General features: G+C 39.2%; 1 protein-coding gene across 3 annotated transcripts in view; it reads left to right on the forward strand.

The window, feature by feature from the left end:
- Positions 1-25,909, forward strand: part of LOC126481174 (cactin) — a 165,355-nt gene that overhangs the window by 99,175 nt on the left and 40,271 nt on the right. For all 3 annotated transcript variants that reach the window (XM_050104744.1, XM_050104745.1, XM_050104746.1), the window contains exon 7: positions 12,400-12,576. In XM_050104744.1, coding sequence (XP_049960701.1) covers positions 12,400-12,576 — 177 coding nt within the window. The remainder of the gene's footprint in view (positions 1-12,399; positions 12,577-25,909) is intronic.

The following is a 25,909-nucleotide window of genomic DNA, read 5'->3' on the forward strand; positions in this document are numbered from 1 at the left end:
TAACAGCTATAAAAACTACCTGTATTATTCAGTTATGTTTATAAAAGTGTAATATGTATTACCAAATGATAGTAATTGGAATTGCCAGCTCTGGAGCTATGACTTTTCTAAACTGAGGCAGGAATTTGTTAGTGAGACTACATCTCCTCGAGCTTCTCAGATAAATTATTTAAAAAAAAAAAACTTAAGAGTTATGTAGTGGACTGGACTTTTTGTGACCGGAAGAAGAACCCTTCAATAAATTTGCACTCTTTATTACCTATTAGCTAATAACTTCCTCTTTTGTGTGACACAAAATTAAATATAGAGAACATACAACCACACAAGACCATACACATTTCTTCAGACTGTAGGTTCCAGCATTTTTTTTTTCTCTCTAATCTTGCTACAGCTCTACACAGCATGCTTTTGTTTCCACAAAAGGATCTATTAGATCACCAAAGTTTGTCTCATAGGCAGATTTGTTTTCAGTAGCTATGATTGTGAGGCCAGATAAGTGATCCTAGCTCATTGTTGAATGCAGATAGCTTTTAAATATTGTCAGTTAAAAGCTTCATTCACAGCTTTCAGATGTTGTCGTTAATGTGCAGCATATCCTTAAAGCTATACTAATATTAAGAAAGACTTCTTACAAGTCGTGCTTGCACAGATGTTGCAACAGGTCAGGTGCACTTGATTTTTTATTAATTATCAATTTCTAGCTTTTTAAATACAGTGAGTTCCTGGCAAAAATCAACTGCATTCATATCATTTGAGTTTTTTTTATTCTAGGTCGGCTCCATTTTTCTGTATATCCTCAGTTGACATATTTAAAAATGTGTGACCAGCGAAGAAGGTGAAATTTTCATGCAAATGCTGTGTGCTGTGTTTCAGTTTGTGTTAAAATTATGTTGGATACTACTTTTATATCTTTGGACAATAGCTCAGTTGGGTCTTTGTGTTCTTGATTTGACCACGCAGATTTCCTCATGTTGTCTTTTCTTTCTGGAAGTTCATTTGTTTTTGAGGACTAGTTCAATTTCCAACTTTTTCAATTCAGGTACTGCTGCTTTGATCCAATGTTGTATTAGTTTTTCTCTTATGTCTTGCAAGATCTTAACAAGACCTTGCATTAGTGCAACAAAATGTGAGGTGCTAATTTTCTCTTTCTGTATTTTGAAGATCAGTCTCCTAATCTCTTGAAAACACTAGCCTAAACTGTCAAGTTGAAGATAAATTTAAAGTCCATCACTGCTTGTCGTATATGACCAGCTTCATACTTAGATTCTGCAGCAAGAGAGGATTCTTCACTTTTTTTGCAGGGCTTTGACAACTTCTGGAAAATTATTTAATAGAGCTGTAGCAGCTAGGTGTTTAGCCAACCTTAATCTTTGACTACTTCCTTTTATGTTGGTTACTGTACACTTTTACATTATTTTTCTCCACATGATGGATCCATCTAAGAAACAATTGCACAAGCCCAAATAGGCTAACTGCTTCATGAAGCCATCTTCTCACCATAGAAGCAGATTTACTTACTTCTTCAATTTTATTTTTAGCTCTTTTTCTGTTGTGAGCCTCACAAAGCTTTTTTCTTGATGCACTCATCATTTGCTGTTTGCTTCCTAAAAATATATTTATTTTAATGCTGATAAATCAGTTTTACATTCAAAATTATGATCATGTATGTGTATGTGTGATATATGTCTTTTGTATTAATATAAAACCCTCACTTTTTTGGTTTAGCCCATTTAGTGGTGTAGCATTCTGGCAAAAACTTTCTGCCATTTGGAGCTATTTGACTGGACTACTACACTGATAATATAATATGTACCATTCGTACCTATTATTCCTGTTAATCATTTATTTTTGCAACGGTGGTTTAAATCTGTTGATTTTGCTAATAATTATAATAATGCTGACTATTTGCACACCCAATCAGCCATATAAACAAACAATGATCATCGCTTGACATTCAACCATTTGGCTCGTGTAGCCATTTAGGAAAGATTTTTTTCAAGATGCAACAGCGATCCTCCTGGCAAGGTATCACGTACACTAACCCTACTTTCAAAAACCAACGTAAGACACATTCAGAAATCAACTTAGGATGTGTTAAAAAGCCAACTGGGATGCATTTCAAATTTCAAATGTATAATCAATAGAACAGCATGTGCTGGTTGCTAGGCACTTTGCAAAACAAGTTTTTTTCTTCAAATATATGAATTTGGCGATTGCCCCCCCCCCCCCCCCCACCTGTAATTGCTGCCTGGAACAAATATCCGGTTTGACCCCCCCCCCCCCCTTTCTCGATCTGCCGTTGAGAGTTGCCTCTTGGTTGCCTTTCATTTTGGTCAAAAATAACCCAACTGCGCATAGGAGCTTGAGGTGTGGAATATGAATCTCTGTCACGTTTGGACATGACTCTTTGGTCAGGAAAAATATTGTGAAAGTAATTACGGGCAATTCAAATTCCCACTTGGATTTTGATCTTGGTAGCTCACTTTTCTCATTGATGAAAAAAACTGCATTTACATTTAAAGTAATAAATTGTCATTGTATAGTTATCAAACAATATAAAAGAGTTTGAGCCTTAAATAACTGAAAAGACTTTTAAACAATTTATAGTGTGTTATGTGTTGTCTTATGTGGAATGGCAGTTGCTTGTGATGATACGAGGATTGGATCTTTAATAGTGGGAATTATTTATTTACAGCTTGTACAAAATAGATACGTGTTACAAAGTTTTACTGACCTTCAAAGTAGTCAACAGCCTTGTGTATAACTCGTTGCCAGCAATGTGGAAGTTGTGGGGTACTCTTAGCAGTGCCAGTTGTGTTGACAGTTCAAGCGGCACGATCTATTGTCCGACGAATCTGTAGCAGTTCTGAAGCGAATTCCGTGAAGTGTTTCCTTCAGTTTAGAAATCGAGTTGAACTCACAAGGGCATAAGTCAGGGGAGTGCAGTAGGTGGTATCGCATGTAGCAGCTCCATCAGTCAAACAAATCAGTAACAGCTTGCACTGTACATGCTTGAGTATTGTCCTACAAAATGATGGTCCGGTCCTGCAGAAAGTGTCATCTTTTCTGTCTCTATACTGTTCAGTTTTGACACACAACCTACGACCAGCTTAGAGACTGAAGTGATGACACTTTCTGCAGGACCTGACCATCATTTTTCAGGACAATACTCAAGCATGTACAGTGCAAGCTGTTACTGATTTGTTTGACTGATGGAGCTGCTACGTGCTATACCACCTACTGCACTCCCCTGACTTAAGCCCTCGTGCTGCTCGAACTGTCAACACAAGTGGCACTGCTAAGACTTTCCTAAGACTTCCACATTGCTGGCAACGGGTTATACACAATGCTGGTGACTACTTTGAAATACATATCTACTTTGTAAGAGCTGTAAATAAATAGTTGCCACCGTTAAAGTTGCAACCCTCATACATGCTCAGATGAATCATGGTATGAAGATGTACCTGCAGCCTTATTATTCAGTTCAGAGAGGGCGTGCTTTTATCAAGAATTTACAAAAGAATTATTCTTCCTGTTTTAGCAATGTGCCACCAGATAGGGCAGGCAATGATAATAGCTGTTATTTTGTCTATTATATATGTATGCATATTATGAGTGTATTCAGATGAGTAAGACAAAATAGGTCTTTCAGGAAACATTTGAAATTTAATACTTCGTAGCTTCCCTGTTGTTCAGTTTCACCTTGTGCATACTGTAAGATAAACTGGGTAACACTTTGATTAGAAGGTAACTTACTGTCACTGTTTCATGAGATATATATTCAACTAAATTGTCCTTTCCTTCCATCTTGAACTTGTGTTTGCTTTGGCCATAGAAGTTGAATGAAAAGCCATCATCCTTCAAACCTCATGGAAAAAATACACTAAACAAACTTCATGCTGTAAAAATTACAGTGAAAATGTAGATACAAACTGTAATGTCATTCTTGCAGGTAGTATTTATTGCAAATAATACAAAATAGAAAAATAATTTAGGATTTGACGAGGCCACTTACCAAGTAGCAGAAGCCAAATCGTCGACAGACACATACAAAAGAGAGAGAGAGAACATGCTACCTTTTGAAATCATTCCTTTTTCGAGCTAGAGCAGTGACTCTTCGATATAGTGACTCTTGAAACACCAGACACTTTGACTAACTTGCCTATAGAAGCAACTACCATATGAGCGCCAAGACTTTGTCCATTTTTGAATTCAGTTAGCTCTGACATAATGCACTCACAACTACACAGGAAACTGTATGGACCACACGTAACACTTGCAATCTATTGAGCGCATTGCATAGCTACCATTTGTAGTCAGATACAACAGCGCAACCGGCAGGCTTGGCTACCATCTGCATTTATGTTCAGGCATGCATTTCTCTTGGTATTGTTATATTTTTGCCCAACCCATGTAGGTTTCCCAGTGGCACCTGTGGCATGTCAGTCCATCCTATACCTTATGATGGGAAGTTTATAAATGGTTCAACAGAGTTGCTTCACTAACAAACTTCTATTTTTCAAGGAACTGGCTAAGAAGTAAGACTGACAGCATTCCTTAATAGTATGGATCTTCTGCATACGTCTTGGTGTTCATCTGTTTTTGAAGTACTTGCAGGTCCTCCATCCAAATTCTGTTGTTCATTGTTTGTGTCACCGTTCATCATGAGGTAAATGGAGGGAAAGTGCTCAATAGTATATACTTAATAAAAATTTTACTTTTGGATTCCACTTTGAGTGAACACGATTTCTTCCTATTTTGCTGCTGTCACACTTTAGTCAGTGGGTATATTTATATTTTACATCAAAAAGTAAGTAATATTGATCAAAGGAATTCATACATGTGGAAATAAGGTCATCAGTCTCACTTTCATCTTCTACAAAGCATATATCTTAGCAGTGCATTTGATAATATATTTTGGTTTGTACTTTCTATATTTCAGCCAGAATTTTTACGTAGTTTGTCATCTGCATTTATAATTATTTACTGTGAAATGAAAACTTAAAACCTCAAAGTGAAATTACTGGTATTTGAGCTATTTTTCTCTTTGCTTGCCAAATTTCTATTGTAATCGAGTTCACATCTTTTTAGACATATGTTTTGTATTTTGCTGTCACCCCCACACCACACACTCCCCTGCTCCACTCCCCAAAGCTTTTTTTCCTCTCTAAGAGAGTGCCTGGCTGTGAACTGGAAAATGTATTATGTGGGTGGAGAGTTCTAAAAATGTTAAGTGTTAGAAAACATATTTAATTATTGTTACAACTTACTTTTGTTGTCGTTTATGATATTTTACCATGTTACCTCCATGTCAAATTCATATCTGCTAATTGTCAGACTTATTAATTTTCGTTAATCAGAACCCAAAAATTCAATGACCATGAACTTAGTAAACTTTGTGGGTATGGAGCAGTGAGAACATGGTGAGACAGTTTGGCAAAAATTTAATTCTCTCTCTCCATGCCCCAACCCCATGCCATTCTTAAATATGAGCCATTCATTTTTGCAAATTTTCTTGTCTTTCCTGTTTAAAAAAAATCAAGTTTCAAAATTTCATCCTTTAGACAGCTGATTTGAAAACACTGTTTATACGTGATTTTCTTAGACGTAATGCCTGTTCTCCACAAGGTGGCCTCAGTGTAATAGTAACATGAACTGCAGACCATTGGCAGTACTTCTTTTGGCAGTCAGACCATAACTGTTTTCTTTAGATGTGTTACAGACACTGATCACAATGATTAACATTTAAGTTTTTTTCATTTAGTATTAAAGTAAAGGGCAATGAGGTCTTGACAGTGTGGCTGACACCTTCTCAAAGTCGCTAGTCTTCAGTTACCGCATTAGGATGATCAGCGTTGCAAAGATCTGCATCTGCTGAGGAGGATTATGTTGCACTGTCATTATGCCTATTGACTCAACGAGAAACAAAGAAACAAACATATTACTGTGAATATACTGAAACATGATTATCATAAATATATTTACATATCATTAAGCAGTGAAACTTTATTTTGGAATATCAACAATATGAGAAAAGATAGATTGCTACTTACTGTAAAGATGATATATTAAGTTACATACAGGCACAATTAGAAAACACTCACACATAAGCTTTTGACCGCAGCATTCATCAGAAAAGGAAAGAGAAACACACACCATTTGTTAACACTAGCAAGCACATCTCACATACACATGACCTCCAACTCTGGCAGCTCGGACCAGAATGCTATTCCGGTCTGAACTTTTCATTCATTGTACATCTGTGATACAAGGCACAACTGTCAAAGATATTCTCAACAGAAGGCTTGTCTTGCACCATGGTTTTGGACAATGGCCTCAGTTTGTGGCACAGTTGTTCAAGAACTTTTGTACATACGATGGCATTCGCCACGTCACGGCACCTCCCTTCCATCCACAGTCGAACAGCAGACTGGAGCACCTTGTCTGAAAGTTTGCGACAAATGTGCATGTATGTAGAGGATTTTTCAGTGGAGGAGGCTCTCACATTTTATTTAAGCTCTTACAGAACAATGCTAGCTGGGGTCAAGATTCCCACTGAGCTCCTGCACAGCCGTCAACCAAGGCTGCTGCTCAGCCTCTTGCTGCCGGGCATACTTCCCCTAACAGCACCAGTTTCCTCGATGTTTGCATCCAGAACTCCAGTATGAGCCAGAGCGCTTGAACAGTGCACTCACTGGATACAGCCAGCATGGTTGCCTCAATTGCACAGTTCACACCAAACACTGACTACTAGCAAACTGACAGAGCCAGCTGCATCCCAGGATGTGTGCCGGGCTCCTTCCTGGGGGCACGGGCCACACATCTCATTCTTCATCTGACCTGGCCGCTCCAGAGTACACACACTTGGCCGTGCCGAGATACCCCAGCAGTCAGAGTTTCATCAGCACCGATGGCAGAATTTGCTTCCTGCGGCAAGTGCTGGTGCCTCCCCCTGCCCCGAGCCGGCATCGCCGTTCTTTTAGTATAGCCTCTGGCTTTTCCATGGATGGGCATCTCTTCAGTCACAGCACTGTGGATGGTAATGCGTGATCGCATTGGAGGAGTGTAGTAACCTGCAAGTTAATACATCTATAGTGCACAAAAGTTGGGCCACTATGGCAAGCATATTGCACACCAACTTTCAAATAGCATGCCAGTAACTTTCTGAGATGGCTACTGAGGGCATCCCAGTCACTGACAGCCGTCACCAAATACTCTTGCATGCACAGCACTACATCATTGACGCTTGATGTGGATAACATTTTTATTAGAGAATACTCAGGCCTCCATGGCCTCAGTTATTAATATGTTCGAGACTTGTAAACTGTTTTTGCTGTACTCTTGCTGGGGTTGCTGTGTAACCCAGTAAATTTTATCTCTTTTATGGCTGCGTGTTTTCTTTGTTCCCAGGTAGAACAGATATTAGCACTTTCTCCGAAGACATTGTGCCCAGCAGGTGTTGTGTGCTGAACTGGGTGTATTACATTGTTGGGTTACATTGGATAATGTAATTGCATTTTGGCAATGTGTGCGGTGTTAACTACTGGTAAAGGAGGAAAGGGGGCACTGTGGCAGCTTATCTTTTGTTCCCAATAAAATCCATTGCTTCCTGATAAGTCAAGTCATTCATTGCCCTAATTCTATTAATCTCTGCTCGCTTACTGAACTCTGAGCAGATCCTATACATGGATCTGTGCAGTGCGCTGTCTGATTTGATTCAAAAATGTTCAGATGTGTGTGAAATCTTATAGGACTTAACTGCTAAGGTCATCAGTCCCTAAGCTTACACACTACTTAACCTAAATTATGCTAAGGACAAACACACACACCCATGCCTGAGGGAGGACTCGAACCTCCGCCGGGACCAGCCGCACAGTCCACGACTGTAGCACCTTAGACTGCTTGGCTAATCCCGCGTGGCTGATTTGATTCTTCACAGTCTTCACCATTATGAGAACTTGCAAGGCTGTTGCACATTAGATAGTGCTGACACTGGCTGCAACTCAGTCTACATAAGAAAAAGTTGTAACACCACAGATTATTAGATATAAATGGCTAAGTTCGTCTTGTGCCATTTGCAATACATATTTTGATCTCTGTTGTGACTTGAAAGTGATCACACATACCAGAAGGGGATTAGCTACATCCTTACCATTTTCAGCAACTTTTTAGAAGTACCCTCACACTTTGATTATGGGAAATCACTGCAGTTAGCCACCCGAGTATTGGAGGGAAAACCATAGCATAGGGTACGGAGGAAATGCCTACCCTTCAACCTCGAACAACTGATCCCCTCTACGGTTCACAACTGTAGTTGTAACTTGGAGCTTGCTCCACACAAGGTTGAGCACCTTTGACAGTCAACCATGGAAGGAAATCTTTTAAGGGAAATTCCACTGCTGGCAACAGACTGCATTCGAATACAGTGTGTAGTCACTTAAAAGATAACTTAGCTGAAAAAAATAAAAATTAAATTCACCCCACTGAGGAAGAAAAAAATCCCACCCAAAAAAGAAGAGAACATATGACTCCCATAAATTGATAAATAACAGAGTCAAAAAACAGAAGAATCTTACTTGGAACTCACAAAACAAAGAAAGATGACTCAAAAAACATTAAGGAAGGTTAAATGTCAATATCAAAAAGATATACTTTCTACAATAGAAACAAATAGTAAGAAAACAAGCTCATGAGATTACTACAACAAAACATTTAACAGACAACTTCAAAGATATGATCCCCCAACACTAATACTAAAAGATAAAAACAATAAGATGGCCCATAGTGATAAAAGAAATTCATAAATTTAAGCAGAAACATTTAACGAACTACCAAATTGCGAGGATCCTCCTGAACTTCTTGAAATAAACACAGAAACTCCAAAAAAAACCCACCAGAAAATATAAACCCTCTGACAATTCACGAAGTTTACAGAGCTTTGAATGAGCTCAAGAACTACAAAACAAGTGGAGAAGATCAAACATTTGCAGAACTCTGGAAATACGCAGCAGAACCCATGAAGATATCATTACATCAATGCACAGTTAAAATCTGGATCAGAGAAGAGCTACCAGAACATTGGACTACAGCCATCATACACCCATTACATAAAAAAGGAGGAAAATCAAATCCGGACAACTACAGAGGGATATCCCTATGGACTGCACATACAAAATATTATCGAGATTTCTCTCCAATCGCTGTAAAGACCATATGGAAAAGGAGTTAGGAGAATATCAAGGGGGATTGAGACCCTGGAGAAGCTGCCCAGAACAGAGCACCACATTAAAATTAATAGTGGATGCCTACCTACAAAAGGAGACAGAAGCTACTAGTCATAACATTTGTAGACTTCAAAAAAGCTTATGATTGTGTCCACAGATCTTCCATGCTGGACATGTTAAAAAATTGTGAACTTCATCCCAATTTAATAAAAATGATAAAATTAACCCGTGGAAACACCAAGTCCAAAGTCAAATTCAGAGGAGAACTATCTGAGCCATTTATGATTAAAACAGGTTTAAGATAAGGAGATGGTCTATCACCACTGCTCTTCAACTGTGCTCTTGAATACTTGATGAGAGAATGGTACAAAGAGAATCCTAAAAACATAAAAATTGGGACCAAGAAAGATGATATAAACCTAAATTGTTTGGAATTCGCAGATGACTTGGCATTACTAGTTAATAATGTACAAGAAGCTAGAAATCAAATAATGAGCCTGCAAAATATAGTGCAAAAAGTAGGACTCCAGATATCTTTCAAAAAGACCGAGATGATGGTTACAGACCCGCTTGTAATAGACCTTGTAACATTAGACAACAGAAAAATTAAAATAGTGAAGCAATTTAAATATCTTGATGAGATTATAATGCACAACTTGGATGAAAAACCTGCTTGGCAAGAAAGAATCAATAAAATGATAAAAGCTCAAAAAGTAACATGGTGTACTTACAATAAGAAACGTCTATCAGTTCAAACAAAATTAAAACACTACAAGACGGTGGTTCAGCCAGAAGTAACATAACGCAAGTGAGACTCTTTTTAAAGTCACTCAGAGAAGCAGAGTCAACGAAATACTCAAAGTAGAGAAAAGAATAGTTAGAACATGCATAAATAAAAAATACCAGAAGGAAGGACAATGGCAGATAGTGTCGAATCAAGTAGTGTACAGGGAACTAGAGCCTATCATAAATATTATACGTAAAAAGAGGATTTCTTTCTTTGGCCACATAATGAGGACTCCAGAAACCAGATTAGCAAGAAAAATTGTGTAGAAACTGTGGAATCTGAGCAACAAGTAGGATGGATCTAGGAAATTAAACAGGATATGAGAGAACTAGATATAACCTTGGATGATCTGCAAAACAAGACAGAAAATCTCAAGAAACTGAAAGACAAGAAAATAGATTTAAACCAAAAGTAGACAAATGACACACAATGAAAAGGGTACTTACAGATTAGGAAAGACAGGGAGGATCGGAACGAATGAAAAGATACTGGGCAGTTATGAAAGAATGAAACATGTGCTTACTGAAGAAGAGGACCAGGGAATGATTGAATAAAGTGGCTCGACGAGGCCATCAAAGCAAATAATAATAATAATAATAATAATACTTGATAAATTCTTCCTCGGAGAGTACACTCTCAGCATTGTGGGTGATGCCTTGCCTGGTTGTCATGAATGTCGGAATGTGTGTCTCAAGCCTTGCACCAATACATTAACTGCTAATCCCAACACCGTTTAGATCTTAACTCATTTGTGACCAGATTATATGATATTGACAATTTGTTTGGAGTAGACTTTACTTTCACTGTGCTGTAATTTTGCGATGAACTTTCTTTTCTTTACTGTCAACAAATATGACAAACAGTCCAGCATCCTGCTGCAAGTATAAATTTATATCTGGTACTGCTGAAGTTCCAGTTACTAATGTTGATTGGCTTATGGCTTCCTGTTCACCATTACCTCTATGTAGACATAAATTTTATATGTTTTTCTATTGTTTTTTTTTTTTTTGTTTGTATCAGTAGTGAAATGGGTCAAAGAAACATGTTTTTCATCATTTACTGCTCTCCCACTACTTCACCAATACTATGATTGAGTATTGGAAAACTGTTTTTATTCATATTGTCACTATAAGTTAAATCAATATTTACTTTGAAACAATAGTCACCATCCATGGTGGTGAATGTTAACTGAAACTATATTTTATTCATTGTGTTCCTTAGGTATTGTCATACAGATGTAGGTTGTACAACTCTGTAAAATTACAAGTCACATGTTCGTGCTCTCTGAGAACTGCTGAGGACACTCCACATGCAGTATGAAAGTGTGCCACACATAGATATGCTGCTAAATATGTTGAATTTATGTAAAACATTCTGGTGTGCTCTTTCAGTCATTGCTATTGTTATTGCGAACCAGAGACAACTGCATCCAATGTTACGTGTCTTATAAAGTAAAATAAAGAGAAACCAATTGCAGTACAGCATTATGGAAAAGTATAATATAAGAAATGTTGAACAATAATAAATTGTGATTTTCTGAAGGCAGATATCTTGAATATATTTCTGTACTAATGGAAAGTACCATTACAATGAAGTCGGCTGGGACAGTATGCTTGGGTAGGTGTATCTACATGTGCGTGTGTACTCTGAAAGCCACTGTTCAGTGCATGGGGAGGGCACATCATACCAATGTTATAAATCTTCTGCCCTGTTCCACTCACTTACTGAGCAGGGAAAAATTACTCTCTAGAACATTTTATGTGTGATGTAAGATAATTGGTTCTGTTAGCAAATATTCAGAGAGCCAAACACATATCTGGAAAGATACTCCATATAATCATATCTCAGTTAATGGTTGATGATGGAGTACAGTGTCACACTCATATTGAAAATCTAGGGAGATGGGAGGTACATGTTCACCTTCATATATTGTTTCCAAGATCTTGTGAATGAATAAAGCAAGCTCCGTTTCACACAAATGGAATTTCCTGAATCTATACTGATTCCTTGGGAGATGATTGCTTTCCTCCACAAATAGCAAAATGTCACAGTTAACAATATGTTCTCTGATCTGGTAACAGAAACCTTAGTAATGTTTTCAGGTCTTGTTTATGTGCATGTCAACCACTCAATCCCTCAGCTCTGCAGTGAGTTGTCATCTTTACTCCTTCTGTTACGTAGACTTATTTATTTCAAGGCGAGTAATACACACATTGCTGCATTGGTTCACAAAAAGTCACTCTGCTTAAGGTGCCTGCAACAAAATGCAGAAGATTGGTTTTCATTTCACTTTATGATATTGTCACACACCAACCAGCTATGCTTCTCATGATTAATGCTTGTAATATAAAATAAAGATTTTTTTATTCACATTATGATTGTTTTCAGCTGTCGGAAGACGAGAAGGCATACACCAATCTGTGGCTAAAGATGTTGCTGCTGTCTTCAAAGGCAAAACAGCCGCGCAACTGGAAGCGCTTCAGCAGCAGATTGAGAGTAAAATAAGTGGAAAGCCTGAAGGAGTTGATATAGGTTATTGGGAGTCACTATTATCACAACTGAAAGGTGTGTGTGTTTTTACCAAGTGTATCATTACTCAGGATTATTATTTCTTCTACTACTACTACTGCTGCTACTACTACTACTTCTATTGTTATTGATATTACTATTTCCTTTTGTACTGCTCTTACACTTTTCAATTACTTGTTTAACACCTCATATTTTTATTTCTTCAAATTATTTCTCTTCCCGGTTCTGCATCTCACTATCTTCCTTCATCTTCATGTAATTTCTACTCCCTGTTTTCACACAACCTATATGTATTCTGTGCATAGTTATCATTACCCTTAACATAACAATGAAAGTAATCAATTTTTGACAATATATATTGTAACTGGGTAGTTAAAAAAATGTGCTGACCAAGCATTGGCAGGAGAACACACACATAAAAGAAGGTTATACTTATGCAAGCTTTTGGAAGGAGTGATTCCTTCTTCCAAAAGAAGAGTTGTAGGGCCTTAATTTACATTAATTCCTTCTGTCTCAGTATTTCTTCACAGTAACTACTACTTCCTTCACTCTGTTGTAGTTTTATACATCTTTCATTTTCTGTCGTCTATTTTTTATCCTCACTCTCCCACTTCTGTTGTGTACAATGTACTTAGCTTTTCACTCTTACTAACTTGTGCATGATGTTTTTGCTGTAATCTCTGTCTTCCACCTTTAAGCTCTCAGGTTTTCAAATCTCATCCAGTCCAGTCCCCAACAGTCTTTCCTTCTCATCCCACCCAGTAAGTCTCCCCAGACCTGCTGTTCTGGGTGACTTTTTCAAAATGTAATCATTTTTCTAAACCACGTCAGTCCTTTTCCTTGACACTTCTTCTTTCCCATTCAACCCTTCTGCCAGAAGAAGGAACCATTGGCTCCGAAAGCTTACATAAGTATAACCTTCTTTTATGTGTGTGTTCTCCTGCTGCCACTTGGTCAGTAGTTTACCCGTAACCTGGCATCTCTAGACGCTCTGCTCACATTTGACACACAGCCACTGTCCTTGTTGCAGTTTGTTTTGCTTATCTGCAATATCTACAGTATCTACATGTGCTCACTTACCTCAGTAAGCTCCACAAATCTGCTGCCTAATCTGGGAGACAAATAGTGTAGCTCAGTCAATACAATGGACATGTCCATAAACTGCTTCCTACTGACTGTTAATTTGCTGTAAGTCTTTTGTAACTTAGGGCCTAAATTCATTAGCTAAGTGAGGAAAGCTGTGTGAAAAATAACTGTGCTGTATTTTCATACCGAAAAGTCACAAATACTGCCCCCTAATCCATATGAGACCATAAGTTCACTTTTCTAATGCCATCTTCTTAGTACGAAGGTTAATGTTCACTAATCACTTTCACTCAAACTCCACACTCTTACTAACACTCATTGTCCATATAGAATCACTGACCTTCTAGTGAGAAACTATAACTAGAATTGTTATATGTACAGTTGAAATGTTTGCATGTTGTTCAGTGTTCGTATTTACTCACCAAAATATTACACATGACTGTTATTCTCCGTGATTAAGCAGAGGTTGTATACCGTGCCATGTGCTATTACAACTTGTAGAATAGAAAGACAGCTTTCAGTTTAGCTAACAAAACCCTCCTTAACATTATCCAACTGAATGCTAATGGTTATGTGTGCTTTTATTGTCTTTTAACACAGTGCTGCTCACTTAGACACACAATTGAACACTTTATCGTAAGTTTCAGGGAAATGGTAGACAAATCCTTCCTCTATAAAAACTAGATCCTGACTCCTCAATAATTAGACCACAGGTGCAATCTCACACCTCCAGAATGCGAAACCACGCTCTTTCTCACTGGCTACAGCAAATAAGCATTGTTATGACCTTTGTAGAATTAGGTACTTACCCTGCTCTAATGAACATAAAACTTTAATTAATTTTAGTATTGTATCAAATTATGCCCTCCAAGAAGCCAGTTTAAATAAAAGTACTTTCCATATGTGATGAACTGAAATAAAGATATTACTTCCTTGATGTAATTACCAGCTGTTTTGACAGATTCCTGTCACACACTGTATGTGATCCACTACCCGCCACTTTAGCCGAGAGCGCTAATGCGCTGCTTCGTGGACTCGGGTAGGCGCGCCGGCCCCGGATCAAATCCGCCCGGCAGATTAACAGCGCTGGTCGGTGTGCCGGCCAGCCTGGATGTGGTTTTTAGGCGGTTTTCCACATCCCTCTAAGTGAATACCGGGCTGGTCCCCACGTCTGTCTGCAGTTACCTGGCTCGCAGACATCTGAATGCTTTCGCATTCTTCCATGGATTACACTAGTTGCAGACAGTTGGGGTACACTAATTCCATCCCGGGGGGTACGGGGTGGCGGCAGGAAGGGCATCCGGCCACCCCTTAATCTAACATTGCCAAATCTGATTAACCATGCTGACCCTGTGTACCTGCGGGACAAAGGCACAAGCAAAAGAAAGAAAGATAGAAAGTGTATGTGATCCACTGCCTGGTTGCACAATGTTATATACATGCTCATACATAGTTACTTACAATTTTAAGATTCATTCTTCACTCAGTTCACCACACAGTCTGATTGCATAACAACTTTATATCATTAACCAAAAATGATTTGAAACAAAACAAATTTTCAGAAATAGTTGCCATAGCATACATCTTACTTCTGTTGTGAAAAACTGTTTTATGACTGTTTGACATTAAGGTGTTTAAATATATCACTTCTGTGGTAAGTATACAATCTCAATTAATCTATCAGGATGTTATTTTTTATGCAATATGAAAAATTAAGAGTTTTAAATAAATATACAAGATCTGATCAAAAAATTCTGAAACTTTGTCCACAATATCTTTCTACACTTAACTTTCACTTATTGTGCACGGTCTCCTTCGAAATACTCTCCTCCACAATTGAGGCACCACTCCCAATGCCATTTCCACTTCCGCAAGCAGCCTCGGTATGCCTCTTGCAGGATCAGGCGAAGCGCACCATCTGGAATTTTCTTTTATTTTGTCTATCATTGCAAATCTTCATCCTTTCAAAGGCATTTTCAACTTTGGAAATAAAAAAAGTCGACAGGGACCACGAACATCTCGTTCTTATTTGTGTGATCGAAAAACTCTTCACAGATTGAGAGGCAAAGGTCTTTCTGGTCTTGACGCATGAGATGGGGGTGAACTTGGTGGCAACACTGTGTATTCCAAGATGCTGTGTCAGGACTTCATGACATGATCCAACTGAAATGTTACGTTCTTCTGCAACCTCTCTGACAGTCAGTCTTCAATTGGCACCCACAATTTTGTTGGCGTTCCGGACATGAGCATTGTTGGTAGAAGTCTAAGGGCATCCTGAACGAGGATCATCTTTAACTTCTGCCCAGCCTTTTTTAAACCATAATAACCTTTTGTAACACAAAGTGCTTCTTAAGCACTTATCACTGCAGGTTTTCTGCATTATTTGATGTGCCTCTGTAAAGGTTTTCTTGAGTTTAACACAAAATTAAATGCAGTCACGTTGTTCATCTAACTCTGCCATCTCAAAATTCTCAAACTGTGTGATACAACATTTTACTTGGTACAGTAATGAACAAGAACTAACTGACATACAAAACTGAAATTTCCAGTTGTTATACATTAAACAATGGTGTGTGCAGGGATGCCAACCACATTTTGCTCCAAGGTGCCATGGGTGCAAAATTATGAGTAATCCTTTATTTTTTGAACAGATCTCATATGTATCACTGCTACCAATAAAGTTATCAACTTGAACCTGGAAGGCAAATCTGTTATCATCATCATCATCATCATCATCATCATCATTACTTGAAAGTGTTTGATATAAGGTTAATCAACAGATTAGTGTAGGATTTAATGACTTGGCGTGCACTCGCAACGTGGTGCTCCATATAACGGTCCCCCCTCTCCCTCCCTCCCCCCCTCCCTCCCCCCCTCCCTCCCTCACTTTCCCCTCCTCTTGCCCTTACCTTGCCCCCTCTCCCACCCCACCCACCTCCTCCCCCTCCCTCCCCCTTTAACTCAAATAGTTTTTTTTTAAACCCAGTTCATCATTTCAATTGCAAGTTGCCTGTCTAATGGCTTCCAGGGGCAACAGATATTTGTTTTTAGATACCTTACATAATTACTGACCAAATTTAAAAATTTAAAATGCTGTCATAATCTGCTCATTAAGGTTTAACACACTAAGACAATTATTATGATTGGAAACTGTGTATATGTCTTGGGACAGTTCACTGCACGCAAATTACCCCAACTATATTTATCCAGTATTTGAAACTAAGAGCATTTAGTTACTTCCAACAAACTTTAAACGTAATTTCAAACATTTATGAAACTTTTTCTTGCTAATGCTTCCCACCAAATGATGAAAGGAAAAAAGTTGATCGATTACTACATTTTCGTTGTTCTTGCAGTAAAACTTCAGCATCAGGCATGACATTTTAATTTACTATTTCTTTACTACTAATTATTCACAACACACTTTGCATATAGTACCAACATAACCCACTGAATGTACCTGTAAAATTATGTTGTCGTATGACTCACAGTTCAGGAGACATGATGTCATAAACATTGAGCTACACAAAAACTAGCTTTTGCTTAAAATGGAGTTTAATTTACCCAGACTGCTCTAATCCAGTGTTTTCTAATGAGAGCACTTAAAACCTTCCAAAAAAACTTTAAACAAAATTTCTAAACTTTGCTAAACTTTTTCTTGCTCACTTGCCTAATGTCAAAAATTTAACACATCAACTCATTAATTGTAATCAGGTGTTTGAAGCTGTGTTGTACGTGGGAGTTCAATCCTTTAAAGACTTCACAACGGAACTAATTCACATATCCCTATTCCTTTCTAACAAATATCTCCAAGTAAAACAAGAAAAAACAATTAACAATAATTGTTGTTAAAAAAACAGCATCTTTAGGCATAACAGTGGCAAGTCTGTGATACATAGGGGACAAACCTTAGTTTAACTCAGCGCTCACTCTTTCAACATCACATGAAAAGAAAAGAATTACAACCAGAACCAGATCCTTGTGAAAGAGAAATGGAATATATTAAATAATAGTCCATTAAAACCCAATATGTAATATCTTTACCAAACAGATACAAAACATAGCTATATCTGACATTACCTGTGTTACACCAGCAGCAGGAATACAAACATTTGTGTCAATAATTTTGTAGCACATCATGCCCCCTCACCATCTATGCAATCACAGGTAAAAAAAAAAATCTGTTCAGCAATAACCCAGACTAACAAGATATTTATAGGCAATAGCTTTTGACACATGAATGAACAGCACTTAGTATCATCGGAAATATCAGCATTAATTTACATTATATTTAAAATTCTACCAATGGGCATTCTCTCTCTCTCCCCCCCCCCCCCCCCCCCCTCTCTCTCTCTCTCTCTCTCTCTCTCTCTCTCTCTCTCTCTCTCTCTCTCTCTCTCTCTCTCTCTCTCTTTTGTAGAGAACATTAATATGAGGCATGGCTGTAAAATGTCAGACTACTGCTTTAAAACATTTTAACATTTTATTGCAAAAACATACGTTTTTCTTTACTGTCACCCTTCGTAAACTCTCCTCCTCTGTCCCTGCAATGCTTTATCTGAATTTTCCGTTGATGAAAACATTGTGGGAAGTCTTCCTCTCTGAGCTTGCTGATGTTGCGTACCACTTTTTCTTTAACTACTTCAACAGATCTTGTTCCTTTTATTGGAGATTTGACCTTGGGAAACAGATAAAAGTCTCTTGGTGCTAGGCCATGTGAATAATATGGGTGGTCTAACAGTGGGATGCTGTACTTCATTAGAAATATCTAACAGACAATGCTGTATGATCTGGTGGATTAGTCTTCTTCTTCTTCTTCTTCTTCTTCTTCTCCTTCTCCTCATAATGTTACAACCTTGCATGGGTCTTAGCCTCTTCAAGAAGTTTCCTCCATTCTGTCCTCTCCAGCGCAGATCTCCACCCTCCTCTAACTCAGAGAGATTTTCTTTGTTCTTCCACATCATCTGTCCACTGCTTTCATGGACTTCCTCTTTGTCTTCTTCCAGTTGGCCTCCATTCAAAGAACTCTTCATACAGTATCCATCCCAAGGTCAAGTCAAAGTCAGGCTCTTTTCCTACTTTTCATTGTTCTTACAATATCAGCTCCTTGTATGAGGCAATCCAGCTCAGTGTTCGTTCTAGATCTCCAGAAACCGCTGTTATCCTGAATCGATTGATAGGTCTTGCACAGAACCCTGCATTCAAATATCCTGCACTGCTGCTCATCAGCACTCATCAGTGCCTATGTTTCACATCCATAGATTACAGCTGGTCTTGTCATGACCTCATTAATTTGAAGTTTCAGTCCTCTGTTTGACAATCTACAGGCTAACAATTTCTTAAATGTGTGAAAGCATCTGATATTACTTAGAATGCACTGTTTTGTTTCAGTTGACATGGAATTTGTCCTATTAATATTAGATCCCAGATAATCAAAGTTCTGCATGTGTTCAAAATTGAAACCAGCTGCTGATAGTTTATTGAAGTTATTATTTCCTTTAGTGGTGAAATTCATGTATTTAGTCTTCTTTTCATTAATAGCAAGGCTTCTAGGTACTGTGGCTCCTTTCACTTCCTCTATTGTTCTCTCTAGTGACACTCTTCTTCTATTAGTAATTACTATGAGGGTTGCCCAGAAAGTAATGCACCTTATTTTTGTTCTTCAACAGTTCTTTTTGAACATAATGAGAATTACATACAAGAAAGAATGGTGTTTTATCTGCACACCCTATTTTTCCACGTAATCTCCATCCCGTTGTACGGCCTTCCTCCAGTGCGAAACGAGGACCTGTATGCCCTGTCGATACCAATCCTTGTCCTGATGGTGGCGCCAGTGCTTCATTGTGTGAATCACTTCCTTATTGTCCTCAAAATGTCTTCTGTGAATGGCATCCTTCAATGAATGACAACATCAGCTCACTACAACATGTCAGGTGTGACAGCCGTGGATGGTCTCTACAACTGCTGAAAATTGTGGAGCTCCACCAAACCAACTTCTGATGGTCTCACCCTCTGTGCCCATTGACTAACTGTACTTCTGTTGACAGCAGATGGACCCTAGACTTTGCACAAGCGTTTGTGAATATTACCCACAGTTTCTTTCTCCGCAATCAGAAATTCAATGACGGCACTTTACTTGTAACGTACATCACCTACAGATGCCATTTCGAAACTGTCTTGCAGCTACACTATCTGTTGGAAGTGACTGAAACTTGGTCAGCTCACTCAGGAGACTTCAAATAATACATAGGTAAAGTTTTGCATTCGAAGCATTGTTTTCGGCTGAGAAAAAAGAAGTGGTGCATTAATTTCTGGGCAACACTCGTACATCATCAGCATATGCACATATCTGGGTTGACATTATGCCTATGTAACCAGATGTTTGAGGCCTCTGAGTAGCTGCTTCAGGAGTTAGATTGCGAAGCATTGTAGAAATGGCATCCCCCTGTCTGACTCTTTTGCTAATGCTAAACTATTTGCTGAGATCTCCATCCACTCACACTGCAGCCTTGGAACCAGCCAGTGGTGCTTGGATAAGTGAAACATAGTTTGATGGTATACCAAGCACTAGCAAATCACATAAGATTTCTGTCCCATCAAAAGTATCAAAGGCCTGCTTGAAGTCTACATAGAGGTTATGAAGTTCAGCATTATACTTACATGCCTCTTCACATATTTGCCTCAGCACAAATATCTGATTTGTTGTTGACCTTTTAGGCTGAAATTCACACTGATATTCTCCCAGAATATCTCCTGCATATGGAACTAGACTGTTGTAAATAATACTAAAGAGAATCTGGTAGGTTACACCCAGCAGGGTAATTTCTTGGTGATTCGAACAACAAATCGTGTCTCCTTTCTTATGGATTGGTAGAATTACCACCCAGGTCCACTCTTCTGGGATGCTTTTCTAATTCTACATCAAGTTGACAAGTTTGATGATTCACTTATGGAGACCAGTTTCCCCGTCTTTCAACAGTTCTGCTGTTATTCCATCAGTTCATGGTGCTGTGTAGTCTTTTAGACACTGCATTACCTTCTGTACCTCTTCTTATATGGTTTCTTCTATCTTTGGATACGCAGTAACTGGATGGTTAAAAAAATCTGCTCACCAAACACCAGCAGGAGAGTACATATATAAAAAAAGTTTTACTTATGCAAGCTTTCGGAGCCAGTGGCTCCTCCTTCCGGAGGAAGGAAGAGGGGTGAAGAGAGAGGAACTGGAGAGCTTTAGGAAAAGAGGTAGCGTTTAGAAAAGTCACCCAGTCACAAGAACAATGACTGTGTGCCAGTAGCTCTCAAGGATATGAATAAGGTAGTGGACTGATGTCCACTAGTGGTCTGGAGAAATGATTATAAATTTGAAAAGACAGATTCTTTTGAAGTGCAATGAGCCAGAGGGAGAAAAAGACTTTATCCAATATTACTAGAAGGGCCACAGTATTGCAGGAAAGGTTTGAGCAGTAGTATGCAAACCTGTAGCACACAGGGAACTGCCCAAAATTTGGACATGTTCAGAGCACAGTGCATAAAATTTATGAAAAATCTGGTATTGCTATATATACAAAGTTACTCATGTTGAGTAGTTGGTTCGTGCTGACCTGCCAGTGAACAAACGTTTGCTCTAGAATTTCTTGTTCTCATGGAAGTGTACTGTGAATGGCTGTGGAACTTTCTGTGGACAGATGAAGCCCATTTCCATCTCCAAGGAAATTTCAATACATGGACCTGCAGCATATGATCAGCAGAAAACCCACCTGCATATCAACTGGTTCCACTTTGTTCTGTGAAGGTAACTGTGTGGTGCGGGTTGACTGAATTGTATATCATAGGAAATGCATTTTTTGAAGAGAAGGGCCCTGTGAGTCCTGTTATCTGTACCACCAATGGTAAACACTAAGAGAGTCTTTTGCACACCAACAGTATTCCAACCCTTCAACAGTGTTCACGTGTGGGTAGGATCATTTTTATGCAAGGTTGCACTTCTCCACACATCACACAGCCAGTGAAGTGGCTGGTGAAGAGGCATTTTAGAAATGTTAGAATTATCAGCTGTCATTTCCCTACAGCCTGGTCGTCCAGATCACTTGACCTTAATCTGTGTGGCTCCTGGCTGTGGGATTATCTGAAAGATGATGTGTTCAGTGCTCCAATTATGAGCGTAGCAGAATTGAAGGCATACATTGTGTGGCACATTCTGAATGGGACCCTCCCAGACCCTCTTATTTGTTGTGGAACATGCCATTTCTGAATTTTAACTCGTGGCAGAAAATGGTGCTTAACATATTAAAAATGTCTTGCACCTTTATCATGAAAATTAAAAACAGATTTCTTTGTTGCCTTTTATATGGTTTTCTTGGCCTCAGGACAATTAAAAACCACTTGCATTGTTGCTTTGTATGTGGTTTTCAGTTTCAGGACAATCAAAAACCAATGTCATTTTTGCTTTTCTTCCGGTTTTTGTCCTAAGTGCAGTTAAAAACTGGTTTTTCCCATCCAGTGTGGTACAACCGTGCCATGATGAATGGGTTTACATAACTAACAGCGCCACAGCTATTGAACGACAAAGTAATCACTTCTTTCAACGACTGCCCACTATCTCCACCCCTTTAACTCCTGGATTCTTACTCACAACTGTTGACACCACTCCCCTATACATGCACATCTCTCATGCCCGTGACTTTTCTGCTGTCAAACATTATCACTCCCAATGTTGTTCAGACTCCAATCCCACCACCTCATTCACTATACAACTTACTAACTGGATCCTGATCCACAATTAATTTTCCTTTGAAGGGAAGATACCAACAATCCGCAGCACAGCCATGTGCACCCACATGGCACCCTACTATGCCAACCTCTTTATGGGCTCCAGAATGAGATTTTCACTCTGCAGCAGAGTGTGCGCTGATATGAAACTTCCTGACAGCTTAAAACTGTGTGCCGGACCGAGACTCGAACTCGGGACCTTTGCCTATCGCAGGCAAGTGCTCTACCAACTGAGCTACCCAAGCACGACTCACGATCCGTCCTCACAGCTTCAATTCTGCCAGTGCCTCATCTCCTACCTTCCAAACTTCACAGAAGCTCTCCTGCGAAACTTGCAGAACTCTTTATGGGCTGTCTGGAGGAAACCTTCCTAGCCTCCTAAAACTCCCTATCTGTAGCTTGATTCAGGTTCGTTGATGATATCTTCATGATCCGGCCTATCCTCATTCCATCACAACCTCAACACCTTTCCTCCCATCTGCTTCACCTGCTCATCCTCAACGCAGTGTGCCAACTTCCTGGAATCGACCTTCACCTCTCTGAGGGCTGGCAACCTGTGGGCAACGTATACACAGTGACAAGAACTCCCTTGCCCGATATGCCTAAGGTCTTCACAGGCAGACATTACCCCCTATACCTAGTCCACAAAAAGATTTCCCATGTCATATCCTCTCACACAGCCCAATCCTCTCACCATCCCAAAGAATCAGCTACAAAGGAGTGCCTCCGTCATCACCCAATTTCACCCTGGACTGGAACAACAGAACCATATCCTTCGTCAGGGCTTTATCTGTCATCGTACCCTGAAATGAGGAACATCCTACCCAAGATTCTTCCCACCCTTCCTAAAATGATATTCTGTTGTCCAACAAACCTACACAATATTGTGGCTTACCCCTATGCCACTCCCAAACCCAGCCCCTTGCCACAGGGATTATATTCATGTGGTAGATCCAGGTGCAAGACCTTCCCAATCCACCCACCCAGCACTTCCTATTCCATTCCTGTCACAGGCTTATCCTACCCATCAAAGACAGCCATGTGATATACCAGCTCTGTTGCAGTCACTGCACAGCTTTTATGTTAGTATGAAACCAACCAGTTGTGCATCAAAATGAATGGCCATTGCCAAAATGTAGCCAAGAATGAGTAAGACCATACGGTGGCACAACATGTGGGTGAGCACAACATTCACAATTTCAATGGCTACTTCATGATACAGGCCACATGGATCCTTTTCTCTACCACCAGTTTTTCTGAACTACACATATGGAAGGTATCTGTGCAATACATCCTTCCCTCCTGAAACCATTCTGTCCCCAATCTCTGTTAACGAAGTGTCCCTACACCCTCCACTCAACAGCTTCTCCTTCCTCTTTCCTATCATGCCCTCCCAATTCTTGTCTTCACACGTCACCATCAGCATGCACCACAACCCAACGGCCGTGACAACCGTGCATCAAATGTGTAGCCCATTTACATGCTGCCCCTCCCTCCTACATTCCTACTGAGTGAAGTGGCGCAGTTGTTAGCACACTGGAATCGCATTTGGAAGGATGACAGTTCAAACCCATCTCCGGCCATCCTGATTTTGGTTTTCCATGATTTCCCTAAATCGTTTCAGGCAAATGCCGGGATGGTTCCTTTGAAAGGGCACTGCCGATTTACTTTCCCATCCACCCCTAATCCAAACTTGTGCTCCGTCTCTAATGATCTCATTGTCAATGAGACGTTAAACACTAATCTTTTCCTCCTACATTCCTAGCTGGCAAACTTGCTGCCTCTCTTGTAGCCACTAGCCTCCAACTCTGAATCCTTCTCCCTGCTTCTCACCTCTCTCTTCCTGTACCCACCTCACCAGACACACACATTTTCTGTGTGTATTTTGTATTTTACTGCAGCTGTCAAAAGGTTTACTCAGAAAGCTAGGAAGTTTTTTCTTTTTGTGTGTGCCTTTCGACAACTGAGCGCTTCTGCTTTTCGATCTGTCTCCTTTAATCCAAAAGCATTTATGTTCTACCAGAACTTTCCTGCAACATGAAATTTTTAAAAAAAGTTCCAGGACCAAGTCCTTGTGAAAGAAAGATTGACTGTTTTAAATAATAGTCCATTAGTCTTGATAGAAAATACCAAATGCCTGATGAATGACAAATATGTACAAAAATTCATTAGCCAAAAGCTAGGCCATATAACAAATGTAAACAAATTCAAGTACTTCAGTGAGATCATAAGAGAAAATGCCCTAGAACTGGAAAGTCGATAAGGACTGACTAAAAACTTTTGCAACAAAATGTGCATATCCTGGAATACCAGACTAAGACACTGTATAATGTGGTCAAAACAGAATAGCTGTACAGCAGTGAAGACCTCTCAAAGAAGTACAAGCGAAAGAATTGGAGGTCCTGGGAAGAAGAGTTGTTCAAAAAATCATGCGTGCAGTCCAGACCGAGGCAAATCGGAGACTTCAGAGCAAGAAAGAAGTCTTGCAAAATGTGGAGAGGACCTTGGAGAGAGTGAGGAAAAGGAGGCTGATATTTCTTGGGCTTCTATACAGAATGGACAAGAATAAAGAATAGACTATCCAAACAAGTATTTGATTTGTAAATAATATATTTCAGCTATCATTCGTCCGTTTTAAATTTTATTGGCAGATCTAGATTTCAGCTAGAAACTAGCCATTTTCAATGCACTATCATTTTTGAACAATGCATGTAATTCCTGTTGGTCAGGCTTCATCCACAGTTCATTGAATACTTACTGAACTGTAGATGAAGCCCGACCAACAGACATTACATGAATTGATCAAAAATGATAGTGCATTGAATACTCAATGAACGTTGGATGAAGCCTGACCAACAGGCATTACATGCACTGATCAAAAATGATAGTGCATTGAGAATGGCTAGTTTCTAGCTGAAATCTAGATCTGCCAATAAAATTTAAAAAGGACAACTGATAGCTGAAATCTATTATTTGCAAGTCAATATAACAGTTGCCGAGTGCAACAGCCTTCTGAATGGAAGGTAACCTGATAAATATTTGGTTACCTCAGGAGCAAGACTACCACCATGACGTGGATTAAAAAATTGTGCTCCAGCACCACTAAAGCCCTAATGTTAGAACAGCACATTTCTAAAATACACAGCAGAGTTTGTAAGGGTTTCAAGTTGGAAGAAGACTACAATGACTGGAAGGATGTGAACAGGAGAACAAAAGTAACAGCATAGCGATATATGTAGGAGTATTGGAAATAAAGGAAATGGACGAAAAGAGGGTAAAATCAGTTTATGGCATGATCCATGGTCAATTTGCCAATGTAAAAGAGGTTCCACTGAAACATGGTATCTGTCAGCTTTACCATACAGATGCATGACTTACCTAAATGTGCCATTACTTGTGAATGTGCCTGGGGTAGGAACATAAACGTGTGTCAACAACTCTGTGACATTACTGCCTTATGGTGCACACACAGCATGGGAACTGCTTCTCTTGCATGGGAACCGCTTCTCTTCAG

This window comes from Schistocerca serialis, chromosome 5 (genome assembly GCF_023864345.2).
Source record: "Schistocerca serialis cubense isolate TAMUIC-IGC-003099 chromosome 5, iqSchSeri2.2, whole genome shotgun sequence".
NCBI classification, from domain to species: Eukaryota; Metazoa; Arthropoda; class Insecta; order Orthoptera; family Acrididae; genus Schistocerca; species Schistocerca serialis.